Genomic DNA, 19,226 nt, shown 5'->3' on the forward strand with positions numbered 1-19,226 from the left:
TTTTACAAGCTGTTGTGTTTCACTGAGTGTTTATTTAGAGCTGACTGCACCCTGGCCCTCACACTTCATTTCCACTTCCACATTTCCATCCGTTCTCTCTATTTATTTTCCATCTCCATTCCCAGGGCTGTTCTCCCCTCACAGCCCCTAGGCCGCAGCACCGCTGCCATGGCAACCGCCTGGGTGACGTAACCACGTATCCGCGCGCCGTGCGTGCTCACGTGCCGCGCGGTGCTCACGTGCGGTTGGTCACGTGAGGGGCGCGATGGCGGAGGAGGAGCGGGCGCTGCTGGCGGACCATGGCGGCACTGGCGGCGGTGGCTCCCCGGGGCCTCCCCGCGCCCTGCCCGCCGCCTGCGACCCCCGCCGCCTGCCGCACCGCCTGCTCGTGCTGGCCCTCATGTGCTTCCTGGGCTTCGGTGCGCGCCGGGCCGGGCCGGGGGCTGCGGGTGGGGGGAGATCGGTGTGGGGCGTTGGGTGTGGAGTGTGGGTGTGGGCTGTGGGGTGTCCGCGTTTGGGGTGTGGAGTGCCAGGGTTTGAGGTGCCCGGGTGTGGGGTGCCAGGGTGTGGGGTGCCTGGGTTTGGGGTGTGGGTGCCCAGGTGTAGGGTGTGGGGTGCCGGGGTGTGGTGGGCCCGGATTGCCCGGCTTTGGGGTGCCCGGCTGTGGGGTGTGAGGTGTGGAGTGCCCGGCTGTGGGGTTTGGGCTTTGGGGTGCCCGAGCAGAGCCCCGAGCCTTGCCCTTCTCCCTGCAGGCAGCTACTTCTGCTACGACAACCCTGCCGCTCTGCAGACGCAGGTTCAGCGGGTGAGTCACTGCCGGGGGGTTTGGAAACAGGGAGTGACCTTTGCCATGGCATGCAGTGACGGGGTGGGAATGGGGAGATGGGATTTCGGGCAGGAATTGTTCCCTGGGAGGGTGGGGAGGGCTGGGATGAATTCCCAGAGGAGCTGTGGTGCCCCTGGATCCCTGGAATGTCCAAGGCCAGGCTGGAGCAGCCTGGGACAGTGGAAGATTCCCTGGGGTTGGAGCAAAATGGACTTTAGTCCCTTCCAGCCCAGCCCATCTGGGATTCTGTGAGTTACAGAAAATGCACTTATTTCTACATGTTTCTTCTGGATATTTACTCTGTGTCCCTGCAATTAGCTGAGGAATAATTGCTTGTCTGATCCCCTGTGCTGTGCAGGACATGAAGGTGAACACAGCCCAGTTCATGGCTCTCTATGCCTGGTACTCGTGGCCCAACGTGGTGCTGTGCTTCTTTGGGGGTTTCCTGATCGACAGAGTGTTTGGGATCCGGTGAGTGCAGTGGTTGTGTCTCTGTGGTCAGTGAATGCTGAACTAAAATTGCACCTGAAGTTTACACTTTGTAACATAAAGTTTGTTCACATTATAATAAACTTTTTCATTTTTTTCCCCACAATTTAACAATTTCCACCAGTAAATGAGTTTCCTTTCCTTTATAATTTAAATAAATTTGTTTCAAAACCAACACCTTGTACTACCTGTATTTTAAGGAAACTGTTGAGCTGCACAGTTTATTATAGAGACATTTCATTACCCATCAGCCTCCCCTTGTTTCCCTGCTGCAGGTCCAAAATAGTGTTTTGTAAGGGAAAAAAATCATTCTGGTTATGCATGAAGTGTTTTTATTTTCTTTCCAGGTTGGGCACTGTGATATTCAGCATCTTTGTGTGTGTTGGGCAGGTGAGTGCAAAGGAAGGGGTGAAGGATGGTCTGTGTCTGGAATTTGTGTTTCCCTTGGGATCAGACAGCTGAGAACTGCCATGGGAGAGCCCTGGGCTGGGCTGGAGTTCCTGGGAAAAGGGGATCTTGGAATGAGGGTGAAATCATGGGAAGGAGGCACATGTTTGGTGTGTTTGGTGTGGAACTGGCTGAGCATGACACAGTCCCAGGCTGGTGTGATGAACAGCAGAGGGAGCAAAGACAAAAATCAGAGCAGGAATTGGGTGGGAAGGATTTCTGGGAAGGGAAAAGCATTTTGGTTCCTGTTTGCAGGAAGTTCTGGTTTGTTCCATGCCTGAAATGCACAATTGTAATTCCCTCCAATGCTCTTTGCAGGTGGTTTTTGCACTGGGAGCACTGTTCAACACTTTCTGGCTGATGGAAGTGGGCAGATTCATATTTGGGTGAGTCTGGAAGAGCAGATTTGTGCTCTCTGAGATAAGGCCATCTAGAAAACTACAGAAACCAATCCTGAAAACTCTCCTAGAAAATTCCTGCCACTTGGAGACAAAATTGTTGGATTCTGAGACCTCTAAAGCTGAGGAATGCAAGATCTCAATTTCAATTCCTTGTGCAACTTAGAAAACAAGAAATAGGACTTTGCAGGTCTTGCTGAATCCAAAACTGTGGAATTACCAATTATTCTTAAGTCACTGCAATTCTATTTTTGCATCCTTGCCTTCTGTTGCCACCTATATCTATAAATATGCATTCAATCTGCCTGTACACAGCCAGATTTCTCTGCAATTCAGTCATGTTGCTCTTGCTGCATTTGAAACGTTTCCTTTTGCCCTTCAGAATAGGTGGAGAGTCCCTGGCAGTGGCCCAGAACACGTATGCAGTGAGCTGGTTTAAGGGCAAGGAGTTAAACCTGGTGTTTGGATTGCAGCTCAGCATGGCCAGAATTGTAAGTTGGCACCAATTCATCCTGGGAATGAAGAGAGGAGTTGTGTCCCTGCTTTTGGGACAGTGTGGGACACCTGGAGCCTGGCTGGCTCCTCTTATCCGAGCTGTTAACTCCTGGTGCCCCTGGGATTGCAGCCTTGGATCATTTTTTGGGGAAAAAATGAGGGGAAAATGCTTCTTTCTCCTGCCTGTCAGGTGGGAATTCTGTTAGTTCAAATGTGTTAAATTCAGCTCAGTTCATGAGCTCATATGTGTGTTTATGGCACTTCTGAAGCCTTGCTGAAAACACTGCCAGATTTGTGTGAAATTTCAATTTGCAGTGCTGTGTTTTTGTTGCAATGACCAATTTGTTACAAACCAACCCAGCAGGGAATCAAAAGGAATCATTTGTATCCCTTTTGCTGCCGGTTGAAGTTCTCTGTGCAGCATTTCCCTGTTTGTCTGCTGTTCCTGTGGGATTCCTGGAGCTGGGAAATGCTGGGCCATGGCTCTGGTAGTGCTCACAGGGCTCTGTTCTGCCTAGGGGAGCACGGTGAACATGAACATTATGGGATGGATCTACTCCAGGGTTCAGCACCTCCTGGGCTCTGCTGGTCCCAGCACCCTTGGCTTGGCTCTGCTGATAGGTCAGTGACATTTTACATTGCTGTCCCCTGCCTGTGTTAATGATTTATTAACTCATCACTGCAAAGCTAATTATTGGAGCTAGGGAGAGCAATCCCAACACCTTTTGTCTCATAATCTCATTTCTCTCAGGTTACTGCAGCTGCTAAAATGCTGGGGCATTTTGGGGGTTGCCAAATTTCGAGTTGGTGGCTCATGGAGGTGAAATGTTTCACATCCTCTGAGCAAAGGACAGGCTTGAAAAATTTCCTGAAGGGTGTCAAAGCTTGCCTGTGGCTGTCTGATCGTAAAAGTGACATTTGAACAATTCTGGGGTGTGTTCCCTTCCCTCAGAGCTGTGGGCATGGTGGCTCTGGTGTTGGGAATAAGGCCAGGCTTTGTTCCTGTTCCTGCAAGGTGCAAATGAGGAGCTTGGCTGTGCTGAGTGGGAGTGGTGGTCGTGTTTAAATAAAATCAGTTTATACACACATTTATGGCTCCAAGGCAGGTGTCTGCCCTGTGTCAGGCTTCACTTTTACACTTTAATCTTTGAGTTGTGCAGCTCTTGAGCCTTGAAGTTGGCATTAAACTTGGTGTACCTTGTTGTGTCCAACAAAAACTGCACTAACTGGGCTGAAAACCCAAATTGCTGCTTGGATTGTCAGCTGACTGTGTGGTGTTGCATTCCTAGGGGGTGTCACTTGTCTGTTCTCACTGAGCTGTGCTTTAATCTTGGGTTACCTGGACAGGAGAGCAGAGAAACTGCTTTGTAAAGAGCAGGGCAAGACAGGTGAGTGCTGGGGCTGAGCTGAAGCAGAGCCTGCCAGCTGCTCTGCATGGGTTTGCATTTGGGGTTTGCATTTGGGGTTTGCATTTGGGGTTTGCATTTGGGGTCACTCAGTGGCTGCTCTGCACGTCCTCACAGTTATAATCCTCATTTTTAGATGAAGTTTTAGTTTTAAGCACTAGTTGGTCAGGCAGAGGCATTTTTTTATATGTCGTCTTTAGAGTCATCTAATTGCCATTTTATGCCATTTTTAGACTCATCTTTTTTTGTACAAATAAAGGTTTACACCTAATCAGATCTGTGCCATGACCACTTGTTCCTTGTTTTCTCAGTTGGTCTGATTTCCTTTAGCAGGAGTGCAGAACCATGGAGCTCTCATCAGGCAGTGTGTGATAATTTGAGTTTTACACATGGGAGAATTTAGAGCAATGAAAAATGAACTGAATTTAATTGAGATCCAAGGAAGGGCAAATGGAATCCATGGGATGGAAGCACCTCAGAGCCCATCCATCCCACCCCAGCCATGGCAGAGACACCTCCACTATCCCAGGCTGCTCCCAGCTGCCTCCAGGCAGGAATTTTTGCAGCTGATGGAACATTTCCTTGACCAATGTTTGATTCTGCTGCTCAGGACTTGCAGAGGCTTTGGAGCTTTTGTCCATCAGCTCAGGGAGAGAGGGACAGCTTGGTTTGGCACTGTGGGTTTTACACTTGGATCTCCTGGAGTGACTCCCACTGGGGAAACTGCAGCCAGGCAGGACAGGGATGTGCTCTAGGAGGGATTTGGGATCAGATTTGGGATCCTGGCTGACTCCACGCTGTGCTTTGCCCCTGCAGGAGAAGTGATCAAGCTGACAGATGTGAAGGATTTCTCCTTGTCCTTGTGGCTCATCTTTGTCATCTGTGTTTGTTACTATGCTGCAGTTTTCCCTTTCATTGGCCTCGGGAAGTAAGTGCCACTCACTTTTCCAGCCATTCCCTTGGAATTTGGCCAGGATTTTAACCAACTGCTTCAAACCTTCCCATTCACCTGCTGAGCTCTGGGAATTACCCTGCTGAGGTGGCAGAACTCAGCAATGTTTGATTTCCTGATTAAAGCTGGACACACATTTCAAACCTGGGGGGAATTTTGGGGTGGAATTTGCTGTCCTGTAGGATTCCTTCCATAGTTACAACCTAATACCTCATTATTTGGGTTAAATATTGGTTGTGGACTTGGAATGGTTTTCCCAAAGTATAATTTGAATAATCCTTAGGTTAAAAATCTTATCTTCTTCTCTGATAAAAAAACTTCTAAATTAATTATAAATTAGAATCTCTAATACTTATTTCAGACCTGTGTTTAATTTTCTTGAAAACGAGATTGTCTAGCTTAATTTTGATTTCATGTCCCTCAAGTCTGCATTTTCCTAAATAGTTTATTTTTTTTCTTCCTTCAGGGTTTTCTTTATTGAAAAATTCAGATTCTCCCCTCAGGAAGCCAGTGCAATTAACAGGTATATTGTGGTTAATTAAGTAATTAACACTGCCAGCTTTTAGGAGTTCAGGATGTATTTTTGGGCTCTGGGCAGGTGGGAAGAAGTTTGGGATCTCCTGTGATCTGCATTGAAGTGGAGAAATAATTTCACACAGCCCAAGGAATAACTGGGAAGGGTGGGTGTGGTTTTGATTAAAAATAGATGTTCACACTGGAAAGAAAAACCTCTGAATGTTTTATTTTGATATTTAGTGATTCTTTTCTGAGTGATAAAGCAGTTTAGTAACACCACTAAATTTCTGTGGTTTGAGGATGAATTTGTGATGTGGCAAAACCCCAAATAAAACCCAACAAAAACCACTTGCTGGGCTGTGATCCCAGGAGCATCACCATTTCCTTGGATGAGGAAATAATGTTGACTTTTCCACATCCTCAGACCTTTTGGGAATTCCAAATCCCTGGGATTTTTCAGGTGTGTTTTTCCTGTATCCTCACAGTTCACAAAGGACTCTGGTTGTGTTAAACACTTTAATTTTCCTGTTTTGCAGCATTGTTTACATCATCTCAGCCCCCATGTCGCCAGTGTTTGGCCTGCTGGTGGATAAGGTGGGCAAGAACATCATCTGGGTGCTCTGTGCTGTGCTCACCACGCTGGCCTCTCACATCATGCTGGCTTTCACCTTCTGGAACCCCTGGATAGCCATGGTGAGCTGCTTGCTGGCACTCACTGCTGCCCTGAGATGAAATCAGTACCAGATACTGCTTTTAGAGATAGAAAACCAGCAGGGGAGTTGGTGCTGAGTTGTTCTGTGTGGTAAGGTGGAAAAAACTGCTCACCTCATTGTTAAATTCCTGTGCCAGGTGCTCACTTTGCTCCTAAAAATGGGTCTTTTAATTGATTTCTGAAGTTTGTTACTATTAGTTAACTGTCTCTGATGTGCTGGATTGAGCCTCAGTACAAATCTGCATTATTGAGGGCAAATTCCATGAAGAATCTGTTTGGAGCTGAGGCTTGTGGTGCTCACCACTGGGGCAGGGCTTAAAAACCTTGATTTTCAGGCTTTTTTTTTAATGAGCTGCAGCTCTGGGTGTTTAATTTAGACTCTTTAATTTTAATGAATAGAGTTTAGTTTGAGAGCCATCCCTGGAAGAAGTTTTCTTTCTAAATGTAGATATTTATTTAGAATTTCATTGCACAAAGTGCTACTTGAGCTCCTTTTTTCTTCACTTTCAGGAGGAAGGAAAAGGCAATATATTAATTTATTTAGCACTTTGCAACACAAGAACTTTGCCCCTCTAACCCCATTTTCTCATCCCTGTGTCCCCAGTGCATGCTGGGAGTGGCCTATTCCCTGCTGGCCTGTGCCCTGTGGCCCATGGTGGCCTTTGTTGTCCCAGAGCACCAGCTGGGAACTGCCTATGGCTTGTGAGTATTTCCTGGGGTTTGTGTAACACCAGAGCTCCTCCAGGAGCTCTGCTGGGGAGGAAAAACCTTGGGGTGACCCAACTGTGGCCTTTAGGGAGTGACAGGAAACATGGAGAGGGGCTTGGGATGGAGGGACAGGACACAGGGAATGGCTGGGATGGATGGGATTTTGGGAAGGAATTGTTCCCTGGGAGGGTGGGGAGGAGCTGGGATGGAATTCCCAGAGAAGCTGTGCTGCCCCTGGATCCCTGGAATGTCCAAGGCCAGGCTGGGTGAGGCTTGGAGCAGCCTGGGACAGTCAAGGTGTCCCCAATGGCAGGGGTGTGGCTTTACTGTCCCTTCCATCCCAACCCATCCCACCCTTGCTGAAACTCCTGGTCACTGAATGTGAGCAGATCCAGCACACCCCTGATTCCCAGCTCACTGCTGATTCCCAGCACACCCCTCATTCCCAGCTCACTGCTGATTCCCAGCACACTCCTGATTCCCAGCACATTCCTCATTCCCAGCACATTCCTCATTCCCAGCACATTCCTCATTCCCAGCATTCCAGGTGTGTGCAGCAGGAAGCTCTGGCTGCTCTGGGATGTGGCTTTGGGACACACAGAGCTCCAAAACTGAAGTCCTGACTTTCCCACGTCCCACAAACAGGGAAAAGTTCACTCCTCATCAGCTCAGTGCCCCTGAGGAGTTCTCCCTGGGGAATCCCATCCCCATTTCCCTGAGCAGAGCAGTCAGTGAGCTCCTCTCTCTGTTCAGCATGCAGTCCATCCAGAACCTGGGCCTGGCTGTCATTGCCATTGCAGCTGGGATGATCCTGGACACACGGGGATACCTCTTCCTCGAGGTCTTCTTCAGTGCCTGTGTGTGCTGTAAGTGTGAAACTCCCTGAAAATGGGTGCAGGAAGCTTTTTTGGCTTCTTTTGGCTTCATATTTCCTGTAAAACAATCATAATTGTTCTTTTAGAGGTGTCAGCTGGGGCAGTGTTGAGATGAACTCCCAGCTGGTGAAGTGTTTTGGGGTTTCCTTGAGGTGTAAAGAGTTTCAATGTTTAAAAAAACTGAGTGAGAGTAGACAAATAATAGTTTAAAAGTGTAAATTAGAAGTTTAAAATGAAAATCTTTTCTGAATTACCATCTGCTGTGAGCACAGGGGGGATTTACAAAAGCAAAAACCTCCTTTGAGTTAGAATTACCATGAAAAATTGCAGTTGTGGGTTAAACCTCAAACTCAAGATTGCAGTGGTGGGTTAAATCTGTTTATTGTGCATTTCTTGTCAGCTAAAGCTGTCCCTTTCCCTCCCCAGTGTCACTGATAGCTGTGGTCATGCTGTATTTTGTGAATCACCTCGCAGGTGAGTCTTGGCAGCTTCTCTTCCTCTTCACCTCAATTCCTTCTTCTAGAAAATCATCCCCCTGATGTCTCAACTCCTCTGAGAACCCCTTTGATGCCAAAGACACAGAAATACCAGTTTTAAAGGTCTCAAAGTGCACATTTCTGCTGTTGCAGGTGGTGACCTCAACTGGTCTGCAAAGAAAAGGGAAAAACTGCAAAAAGCAGCTGCAGCTGAGTAAGTACAAACCCAATAAATGTCAGTGTTCTTTGGAAGTGTTTGTCCTGAAGGGATTAAGTAGATCATTGCCTCAAGTCTGCTTTATATTGGATTTATTTTTTCACCAGTCTGTGTTAGGATTTCATATTCCTGCCTGCTGTGAATCAATATTTGAAGTGGCAGCTTTACCCAGGTGTCCTTTCCTGGCACTTTTCCTTGCTATTTGCCTTTATTTCAGTGGCTTTCCAACTGAAATGTGTTTAAAAAATGTTGTGGTTTGGGTCAGAATCCTAATACTGATGGGAAACTCAGCTCCCTCAGATCTCAGAACTCATTTCCTTTCATTTTGTTGGAATTCTTTCTTTTTTAATAGGTAATTCCATCTCAGCTGCAGATATTGTACATCACAACTTATATATGTGTATATATTTTATAATGTAATCTGTGTTTGATCCAGATAAATAATTTGCTATTAAGATATTTCTTATAAATGGATTTATGGACTCCTGTACAACTGGACTGTGTCCATATGGTGGTACTTAAATTAATCCCAAAAAACCCCAAAGCACCTGAGCAAGGTCTATCCAGGTGATTGATGAGGTTTAATATGATTTTATTTCTTGTTCTTTGCAAGAACAAGATCGATCTCGAGGAAAACTCAAGGAAATTACAACCTGACTTCACTACAATGGGTCTCCTCGAGCCAAAAGGATTTTTAATACAAATTTTTCCATACAAACCCTTCCCAAACCTTGAATTCTGTGTCCAAGCCGAGCTGCTCCTCACCCACATGTCCCATCCTAGCTGTGTGGGTTCTGTGGGGTTGGGGATGCCTCAGCCTGCTGTTTGCAGTAACTCTTGTCCCTGTTTCTTTCAGAAAGGACAGTTGAGTGGCAAAGGCCAGCCTGGATGGGGACACTGAGCAGCACCAGCCCAGCCATTGCTGCCCAGGCAGCTCAGCTTGCACTCTAGCTCCTTGAAGAGTCCTTAACACCTTGGGTTTGCAGCAGCTCTGCTTTGTAACACTTGTCACTAATGCCAAACGTCCTGCTGACCTGGGCACAGGCTGCCTGAGCTCTCACCCCTCACTGAAACACCTGCAGAGAGCAAAACACCTCCTGGCATGGAGGGTTTGGATCCAAATCCACTTTTGTTTCTGGGATAAACCTCCCCCAGAGCTCCCAACAGCTCACTGCTGCTGCTTTGGTCGCTGTCTTCGTGCAAAAACCACTTTTTGAAATGTGTTTTCAACTTTTGGGTTTTCCTTTCACCACTTCACGGAGGAAGAGCCACGAGTGCTCTGCTCCAATGGACTTTTTTTGTAGGATTTCTGAATTCTGAGACTGCTGAGCGGTCTTTTATTGCCTTCTTGGTCCTCTTTGTATTGCCAGGTTTGTTTGAAGGGATTGCAAGTTTGTTTAACAGATAGAAAAGCTGTTACAGAAGCTCCCTGAGCACGTTGGAATCTGTGAAAAACCAAAAAAAAAGGTTTCTCTTTCTACTGAAAACTTGGAATGAAATAAAAGGAACCTGCAGAAAACAGCCTCTCTCTTTCTTTACACTGAATTATTTACCCTCCACACCTCAGGCTCATTAATCTGATACCCCTAAACATTTCCTAGCTGTTAAAATCAGAATATTTTCATTTTTCCCTGCTTGGCTTGGCACTGCTCAGGGCAAACATCTGAAAACACTTTTCTCTTGCAGTGCAGAAGAGCAGCAGAAGCTCAGACGTCAGAATGAAGATGATTTGGCAAAATTGCTGCCAAAAGCTGATGCCTTTAGTTTAAGGAATAAATACCTTTCCAAACTTGGAGCTCAGGTATCTGTCAGGGGGTTCACAGGACAATTAAAAACTGCAACAATTAGGGGTTCCTTTGAGCAATTTGGCTGTTTTCAATAGCAACTCCACCTCAGAGTGAGATTGCTGAGAGTTGTTCTCAGAAATAAACAAATTCCAAAATTTCCAAATCTAGTAAAGGAAACCAATCAATGGCCAACCCCCAAAGCTGAGCATTTAATGATACACAAATGTCTTAATTTTATTTTTTTGCAGCTCCCAGGTAATTATTCCTCCTCTTTATCAACTCTGGCTCACAGAAGTGTGTTGAAATAGCACCTCTGGAAAAGCAGGAATGTTGAATTTCCTGGGACACAGAGCCCAGCACGAGCTTTGCTGCCAGCCTAGATTTAAAATATTGCCAAAAACTCCTCCTTCCTGGGCCATCCAGGGATCCTGATGGGAAACTGTGGCTCTGGTGGAACCTTTGAGTGTCTTCTCCAGCCTCCTGTCTCAAATACCTGTGAGTAGCTGAGTCAGATGCAGGATTGATCTCTGGGTGAGAAATGGGGAAATCCAATTATTCATTTGCTGGGATGAGCCTGGATGGCAATGGAGGTTTTTCAGCCTCTCCTCCTGGACACCTTGGCTGCTCTGCTTCCTTCTCCTGGGAGAAGAAGGTGAGGAAAAAATCCCAAGTGAATATTTCAGAGGAAACTCCAGCAGTACAGAAGTGCTAACCCTGGAATTTGCACTGGAGCAGGGACAGCAAAAACCTCCTGCAAGCCCTGAACAATGTGAAAGTTGATTTATTTCTAAGAGTCTGTGACTAAAAACTATAAAAAGAGTTCAAGCAAGAGCTGCATTTTGCTTCCAGAGGGAAAAGCCTTGGATTGCATGGGGAAACCCCAAAATTTTCCCACAATTTCAGTGGAAATTATGGCTCCTTGATGAGCAGGGAGTTCCCAGAGCTGCTGCAGAGTGCTTTGTGCTGTGGTTTAATTACTCCTCAAGGTAATTGGATAAATGATCCCTGAAGTGAGCTGATCCTGCTTTAAAAGGAGGTGTGTGGAGCCCCAGGAACAGGGAATGTTCTGGGCTGACTCCAGGGAATCCTCGAGTGCCACAAAAGGCTCAGAGAGAGGAGTTTGTTAGAATTAAAAAAGTTACATTTGATGCAGAATATTTTATTGTTTGCCTGCAGTAGTTTAAGCAGAGCTCATAGTCTTAAAGTTGGTTTTGAAAGAGATTTTGCAGTGGAGATTCCTTCGATTTTCCTGGAAAAAATGACATCTTCCTGAAGGAAATTGGCTGAAAATTCTGGAGATTCCTTTGATATTCCTGGAAAAACTGACACCTTCCTGAAAGAAGTTGGCTGAAAGGTCTGGAATTCTGCAGGAGAATCTGGGAACAAAAAGCAGCAGGTTGGGATCTCCCTGCCCAGCTCAGTGGTGCCTTTTGCTGGTTTTTCCTGGTGCTCTCTGGGCTCCTCAGAGCCACATGGTTTGCTGCTTTGTGGATTTGTGAGTTTGGGGTGTTTTTAAATAAAACCTTTCCATGGACAGTGGTGGTTGTGGTTCTGGGATGTGGTGCTGCCTGGGGGGTTGTTGAGGTGATTTTTTTCCCCTGAGAGGAGGAAGAGTTTGGGGGAAATTTCTCCTTGAAGATCCAAAGGCAAAGCTGCTCTCACTGATGGACTTTTCTTTCCTGGGGAGGGAGAGAATTAAATTGTTCTTTTTGCTTTTTTTCTCCTGCTTCTCTTGAATTCACACATTTTGGTTGGAGAAACTCCTCTGCTGCTCCCTCAGGGTTAACATTTCCTGTGTGATCCAACAGTCACACTGCAGCTCCTGCTTTCCTGAGCTTCATTTTCAGCTCCTGAATTCTCTGCTCCCCTGAGGATCCTGCTGCAGTCCTGTGGGGATTTCTGCAAAAGGGACAAATTCCTCTGTCAGCTGCAACCCCTCCAGCCAGGATGGGAAATTGGTTTAGCCCTCACTAGGTAGTGATGGATTTATTGAAAATATCCCAAAATCAGGAATGTCTTAGACAATTTCCTCATTATCTGCTTTCTGCCACTGCCCAGAGTGGCTGAGGAGCCCTTGGGAAGGTGGGGCAGTGCAGGAGATCCAGGGAAGAGATGGGAAAGGAGATTTATCCCAAGGAATTCCTCTCTCCCTTTTGCAGGATCTCTCACTAGAGGCCAGCAGTGCCACGCTGGTGGCTCAGGGATGTTGGCTGTCGTTGGGATTTAAAGCCTTCGAGGCTGCAACTCCTGGGATCTGTTGTGGTGATTGGTGGCTTTGTTATTGCCATGGCTTGGTCCTGCCACAGTCTGTCCATCCCTGGGAATGTCCAAGGCCAGGCTGGACAGAGCTTGGAGCAATTTGGGACAGTGGAAGGTGTCCCTGGGGGTCGCACTGGATGGATTTAATGTCCCTCTCGGATTCTGTGATTCCATGGAATAAAGTCCAATTTTTCTAATTGAATGTATTTCTAAGGTGGGTCAGTTCTTGCTCTTCTCCCCTCAGCGTGGACATGAGGAGGAATTTCCCCATGGAAAGGATGAGCAGCCATGGGAATGTCCTGCCCAGGGAGCTTTGGAGTGTCCATCCCTGGAGGTGTCCAAGGAACTCCTGGCTGTGTCCCTCAGTGCTCTGGGCTGGGGACAGGGTGGGAATCAATCACAGCTTGGACTCTGATCCTGGAGGGCTTTTCCAGCCTCAGGGATCCTGGGATTCTGTGGTTATTCCATGTGTTACTGAGTGGGATTGGGGAACAGTTTTATCTGTTCCAGCTGACCTGAGCTGTGGAGGAAAACCTCCTTCTCCCTTTGGGGTTTGGGGCTGAAAATCTTAGTTCTTCAAGCTAAAGGTGGGACCTCCAAGGAAACAGGAGATAATTCCTGCTCTGTTTCCCCCAACGAGCTGCTCTTCCTGGGATTTGATTTCCCAGCTGTGGCTCTGGGGCTGCTCCTCAAATTACCCCAATCAGTGTAACCCTTAATTAACAGAGCTGTTTGCAAGTCTACAAAGCCCTGGGTGAGCACAGAGCAGCTGGGAGTGCAGGAATTCTGCCCCAAGGAGCTGAAATCCCACAGTTCTGGCAGCTGGAATGGTGATGGAACATCATAGGAATTTGCTGAACCTCCTTCTACTCCATTCCTCAGGACTTTTAAAAAATTCTACTTTATTCCCAGAAGCTGGGAATGCCTGCAGGTGAGCATTACGTGGATTTTTAATACTAATTCATATTTTGAAATCCACGTTTTGGGGTTATTTTGCAGTGTAGCAGCAGGAACAAATGGGCTGTGATTTGTTGAGGTGGTTTTGGGTGTCCCTCGATGCCCATCCTGCATTTCAGACCCCCGTGAAGATGAAATTCAGAGCAAACCTTGATTTTCCAATCCATCAACAACTGCATTGCTTACAAGAGCTCCCTCAAGCCAATTTCCTAGTCCTTTATATCTCAAAACCCACTTGCAGCAGTTTGCAGTGAGGCTGGAGGTGACATGCCAGCTTATGGAATGTGTCAGGAGTGATGGATTCAGCCAGGAGCAGCCCAGGGAGCACTGCAGGGGAGGAATGGCATTCCCAGGCTTCACTGAAATCCAGCAGCTCTGCATTCCCATGGACTGATCCTCCTGCCAGTGCATTCTGACATCAACACAGTGACACAGGATGGATTGGCTAGAATGTCAATATTATTTCAGAGCTGACTCCAGGAAAAATCTCTCCCTGGTCGTGCTGGGATTTGGAATTCAGAGCTTTGCTCTGCTGGAGGGGAAAGCAAAGCCAACACCCTTTTTTCTGAGATCTTTTGTGATGGCTCTTGAAATGAGGGAATGGGAGCAGAGGTGACCTGGCTGGGGGAATTCCATGGCCTGGAATTGGTTTTTGGGATTTTCAGGGCAGTGGGAGGCTGAGGAGGAGGAGAACATTTTGTGGTTTGGAGTCTCCTGAACTTGCAGCCTTTGGGTTGGACGAGGGGAATGACTCCTGTGGGATATTGGGAGGGAATTCCTGCCTGGGAGGGTGGGGAGGAGCTGGGATGGAATTCCCAGAGCAGCTGTGGCTGCCCCTGGATCCCTGGAATGTCCAAGGCCAGGCTGGACAGGTTTGGATCACCCTGGGACAGTGGAAGTGTCCCTGCCAGGGCTGGGGTGGCACTGGATGGGATTTAAGGTCCTTCCAAGCCATTCCAAGATTCTGGCATCACAGTCACTTCCATCATGCCACATCCACACATTTTGTGCCATTTCTATTCCCATTTAAATCCTCCTAAAGGTGGCAGGTGGAAAACACTACCCACAGACTCATTTTCCCCCCTTTGCATGCAATAATTAGCTTTCCCTTCTCCTTTCCTCCTGCACTTTCTGTTCTCCCTTTGCCCAGGCTGCTCAGAAAGGTTTATTCATGAGCTAAACCTAATTAGTGCCTCAGAAACAAAGGCTGATTAGAGCCAATATCCTTTTGAGATCCATCATGGGAATATTCCCTAACCAAGTTAGCCCATGGCCTCCTGGTGAACCCAAAGGATTGAGGAGCTCATTGCAGCCAGGAGCTCATCCCTGTTTCCCCAGGCTGACAGCAATGTCTGACATTCCCAGGGAATGGCTTTGCTGGGGATTCATCTGCATTTTGCTGTCTGGAGATGGAAAAAGCTGTCTGGATTGAAAGCAGCCCTTCCAGAACTGCTGATGTGACTCCATCCCTGGCTGAGATTTCACCTCAGACAGCTGGGAAGTTCCCCTGGAGCAGCTGCAGCTCTTGGAATTGGAATTCAGATGGATTCCTGGAGCTGCAGGGGGAAAAGGCAGGAATTTGAGTGACTCCTGTTTTCCTGGCTTGGAATGAAGGTGATCCATTTCTCAGGGAAGAAAATCCTTGGGGCTGAGGGTGCTCTGGGGGAATTGTTAATAGGGATGGATGGATGGATGGATGGATGGATGGATGGATGGATGGATGGATTTTGGGATGGAAACATGAACTTCAGGCTCATGGATCAACCCTGGCTTGCTCAGGCACTTCCCAGGACCCCAGGGGTTGGAACAGTTTCCCAGAATCACAGAATTACAGAATCTTTCGGGTTGGAAAAGCTCTTTAAAGCCATCAAGTCCAACTGGCAGCTCCACATTCCCATTAAACAAAAACCTCCAATGTCACATCCATGTTTTTGAGCAATTCCAGGGATGGGATCTCCACTGAACTTGCCATGTGCTCAGCCTTCCCTGTGTTCCTGTGAATGCTGATGGAATAACCTGGCAGAAAAGCTCATTTCAGCCTTTCCTGATGCTCATCTCCAGGCAAACACTCCCTGCTCCTCTCTTTCCAGGCTCCCCAGGGAATGAGCTCATTCCCAAATTCGCCAGAGCTCCAGGAATATCGGGACAGCATTCCCAGGGATGCACAGGGTGGGATGGTTGGGTGTCTGGACAGAGTTAGGAGCTCACTGGGTGAATCCTTTCCAGCTCAGGATATTCTGGGATTCATTTATTTTGGTTTTTTGGGTGAAAACCAGAAGTGGGAAGTGAAGACAAAATGAGATTTTCCCACTACAGATCATCCTTCTATGAAGTGAATTCTTGGACAATAAAATTTAGATTTAGGTTTCCTTCTCCGCAGTAAATCCCAGCAAATCCTGTTAAAATCTGGGAGCAGCAGATTTCCATGTCCTCTCTGCTGCCTCTCCCTTGGCTCCTGCAGGAATGGGGGAAGAAAACTGGGGAAAAGTCATTAAGTTCTTCACCCAGGACTGGGATAATTGCAATTAATTGTGATTTCTCTTCAATGGGAAAAGTTCTTTTCCAGGAGAGTCTTGCAGAAAGGGATCTGCTGCTCAAATTCCAGCTCAGAGCCAGGGTGATGCCAGAGGAAAATCATTATTGCTGAGACTCCTTGAGCAGCTCCTGGGACTGGGGATGGATTCATGGCACTTTGGCACCATTAGGTGTTAATGCTCCATTAATAGGATTTATTTATTTCTCCTGGCAGCTCTCCTGCTCCATGCATCATCCCCAACCATCCCACTCCCTGCCCAGGGCTGAATGAGGACCTCGAGCCAGCTGGAGCTTCATGGCATCTCCAGTTTTTCCTGGGGAGTTATGGGATTTCCCCCAGAATGTTTGGCCACACTTGATAACCTCCTGGTGACATCTCTGCTGTCCCCACACAGCTCCTGCTCCCCAGCTGCTCTGCCCCAACCCCTTGGGGATGTTTTTGTCATCCCAAACTCCTTCCCCAGCTCTAGGAATGCTTAAATCAAAAACGGATCCCAGGGAATTCTGTCGGAATATTAATATTCTGCATTAATATTAATATTCTGTTGGAATGTTTGATATTCTGTGGAATATGAAAGTCAGTATTTATTTGTGAGAGTCGCTTGGGGGGCTAATTGGAGCAGGTTTGGTGCTCAGGCTGCAGAATGGAGCAATAAAACCCAGAGATTGATGACCAGGAGCAGATTCAGAGCTCCAGCTGGGGGTCCAGGTTACAAATTCAGCCCTGCCTGGGCTAGGATTGGCCAACAGGGATCTTGCTAAGTGCCACTGCTTTCTAATGAGCTCATTTAATTGCAGGACTCCAATTGCTCCAACTTTGGGGGTTTATTGGAGCTGTGTTCAAAATAACAGTGTGCTGGGGGTTAAAAACACAGCTCAGGGTTGTGCTGGCTGAGCCAGAGAGCCCAGGGGGGAAATCAGGAGTGAAAATTGAGATTTGGATTGCCAAGGAAGTCTGAGAGCTTGAGCAGCGTGAGGGATTCTGGTCTGTGATTCTGTGCTGATGGGATTTTGGTTTCTCCTGGATTTTGGTTTCTCCTGGATTTTGGTTATTCCTGAAAACTTGAGACTTCAGCATGCTGGGTGTGAAAAATATTGGATATGGGTTGTGGTCAGATATTCCAGAGGGAAAAAACAGGAGTTGAAAAAGAGATTTGGATTGCCAAGGGGAGTCTGAGGGCTTGAGGAGCATGAAGGATTCTGGTCTGATTCAGTTCTATGCTGATGGAATTTTGGTTTCTCCTGGTTTTTGGTTATTTCACTGCAAACATGAGACCTCAACATGCTGGGTGTCAAAAATATTGGATATGGGTTGTGGGCAAATATTCCAGAGGGAAAAAGCAGGAGTTAAAAGCAGAGATTTGGATTTCCAAGGGGAGTCTGAGGGCTTGAGGAGTGTGAGGGATTCTGGTCTGGGATTCTGTGCTGGTGGAATTTTGGTTTCTCATGGATTTTGGTCATTTCACTGTAAACATGAAGTCTCAATGTGCTGGGTGTGAAAAATACTGGATGTGGGTTGTGATCAGATATTCCAGAAAGAAAAGCAGGAGATGAAAGCAGAGATTTGGATTTCCAAGGGAGTCTGAGAGCTTGAGCAGCATGAGGGATTCCATCCTGTGGTTCCATGCTGCTGGAATTTTGGTTTCTCCTGGTTTTTGGTGATTCCACCATCAGCAGGACCCCTTGACGTGCAGCAGATGCAGATGCTAGTGGGATGTCCCTGGATGCTGCCAAGGGCAGAACCTGGTTATCCATGGAAATGAAACATTCCATGCAGAGCAGAGAGACCTCAGCAGCACAACCAGAGCTTGGGAAGATCTCTCACACCATGGAGTTGTGTGGAAATCCAAATTTAATGGTTGCTTTTCCCCTGGTGACTCCAGCATTTCCCCCAGAGCTCCTGAGAGGAGAGGAGAGGGAATTCAGAGCTCTCCAAAAGGCAGCAAAGAGGCAATATCTGATGTTATTTGCCTGTAGCTGGTAAGGATGGCCCGAGAACCCAAAGCCCAGCAGAGATGTGCTGAAAGCAGCTCTGAGATAATTCTGTTCTTTGCTCCATGGCTGAGAGTGGCAGAGAGCAGCTGGAATTCAGTCTGGAGATGAGATTCCACTGCCCTCCTTGCTGAGGGAGGTTTATAATTGGGGTGAAAGCTGAGCTCTGAATTCATCTCAGAGCAGCACTGTGGCATCAAAAGCTCCCCAGTGCCTTCCTGTCCCCAGGCTGTGCTTTGTTACAGAACCATTTGTTTAACTCCAAAGAGCTCCTTTCTTCTTTCTCCAGTAAAAAGTTGCTCTTTTTTATTTTTTTAATTTTTTTTCCCCTCCTCGTGGCTGCATTTCCTCCTGGGAGATTCTGATTAAACACTTGAGTTCAAAAGGGTTTGCAGAGAGCAGGAATTTGGGGAGGGAGGATCCGTGGGGATGCTGAGGGTTCAGACAGCTCTGCTCCCTTCCTCCTCCTGCATCAGCACTTTGCAGCATCTTCCCTGGCTTTGGGATGGGGGAGAAACCCTTTGAAAGGGGGAAATGGGATTTGAAGGGATAATTTCTAAAGGGATATTATTTAAGGTGATGTTCTTTTAAAAGGATATTATTTAAGGTGATATTGTTTAAAGGGATGTTATTTCAAGGGATGTTATTTTAGAAGGATATTATTTAGGGCGATGTTATTTTAAAGGGCTATTACTTTAGAAGGATATTATTTAAGGTGACGTTATTTTAAAGGGATATTATTTAAGGTGATATGATTTTAAAAGGATATTCTTTAAGGTGATATTATTTTAAAAGCATATTATTTAAGGTGATATTGTTTAAATGGGTTATTATTTAAAGGGATATTATTTAGGGTGATGTTATTTTAAAAGGATATTGTTTAGGGTGATGTTATTTTAAAAGGATATTATTTAAGGTGATATGATTTTAGAAGGATATCCTTTAAGGTGATGTTGTTTTAAGGTGATATTATTTAAGGTGATATGATTTTAAAAGGACATTATTTAGGGTGATATTATTTTAAAAGTATATTAGTTAAGGTAATGTTATTTAAAGGGATATTATTTAGGGTGATATTATTTTAAAGGGATATTAGTTAAGGTGATATTATTTAGAGGGATATTACTTAAGGTGATATTATTTTAAAAGTATATTAATTAAGGTGATACTATTTTAAAA

At 46.5% G+C, this 19,226-nt stretch overlaps 1 protein-coding gene across 3 annotated transcripts; it reads left to right on the forward strand.

The window, feature by feature from the left end:
* The first annotated feature begins 236 nt into the window (after positions 1–236).
* On the forward strand, positions 237–11,840 carry MFSD1 (major facilitator superfamily domain containing 1). Of its 3 annotated transcripts, XM_085068922.1 has the most exons (17): positions 237–419; positions 753–805; positions 1,185–1,297; positions 1,663–1,705; positions 2,081–2,148; positions 2,543–2,651; positions 3,174–3,276; positions 3,945–4,043; positions 4,878–4,989; positions 5,480–5,536; positions 6,066–6,222; positions 6,846–6,943; positions 7,703–7,815; positions 8,251–8,298; positions 8,454–8,514; positions 10,204–10,318; positions 10,553–11,840. In XM_085068922.1, the coding sequence occupies exons 1-17, from the start codon at positions 266–268 to the stop codon at positions 10,610–10,612; spliced, it is 1,563 nt and encodes a 520-aa protein (XP_084925048.1). In that variant the 5' UTR covers positions 237–265; the 3' UTR covers positions 10,613–11,840. The 3 variants fall into 3 exon arrangements, with proteins under 3 accessions (XP_084925048.1, XP_084925049.1, XP_084925050.1); XM_085068923.1 differs by lacking the exon at positions 10,204–10,318 and having other exon boundaries at positions 238–419; XM_085068924.1 differs by lacking the exons at positions 10,204–10,318; positions 10,553–11,840 and adding an exon at positions 9,374–10,036 and having other exon boundaries at positions 239–419.
* The last annotated feature ends 7,386 nt before the right edge of the window (positions 11,841–19,226 follow it).

The sequence above is a fragment of the Lichenostomus cassidix genome, chromosome 9 (genome assembly GCF_008360975.1).
Source record: "Lichenostomus cassidix isolate B80296 chromosome 9, HeHo_3.0, whole genome shotgun sequence".
NCBI classification, from domain to species: Eukaryota; Metazoa; Chordata; class Aves; order Passeriformes; family Meliphagidae; genus Lichenostomus; species Lichenostomus cassidix.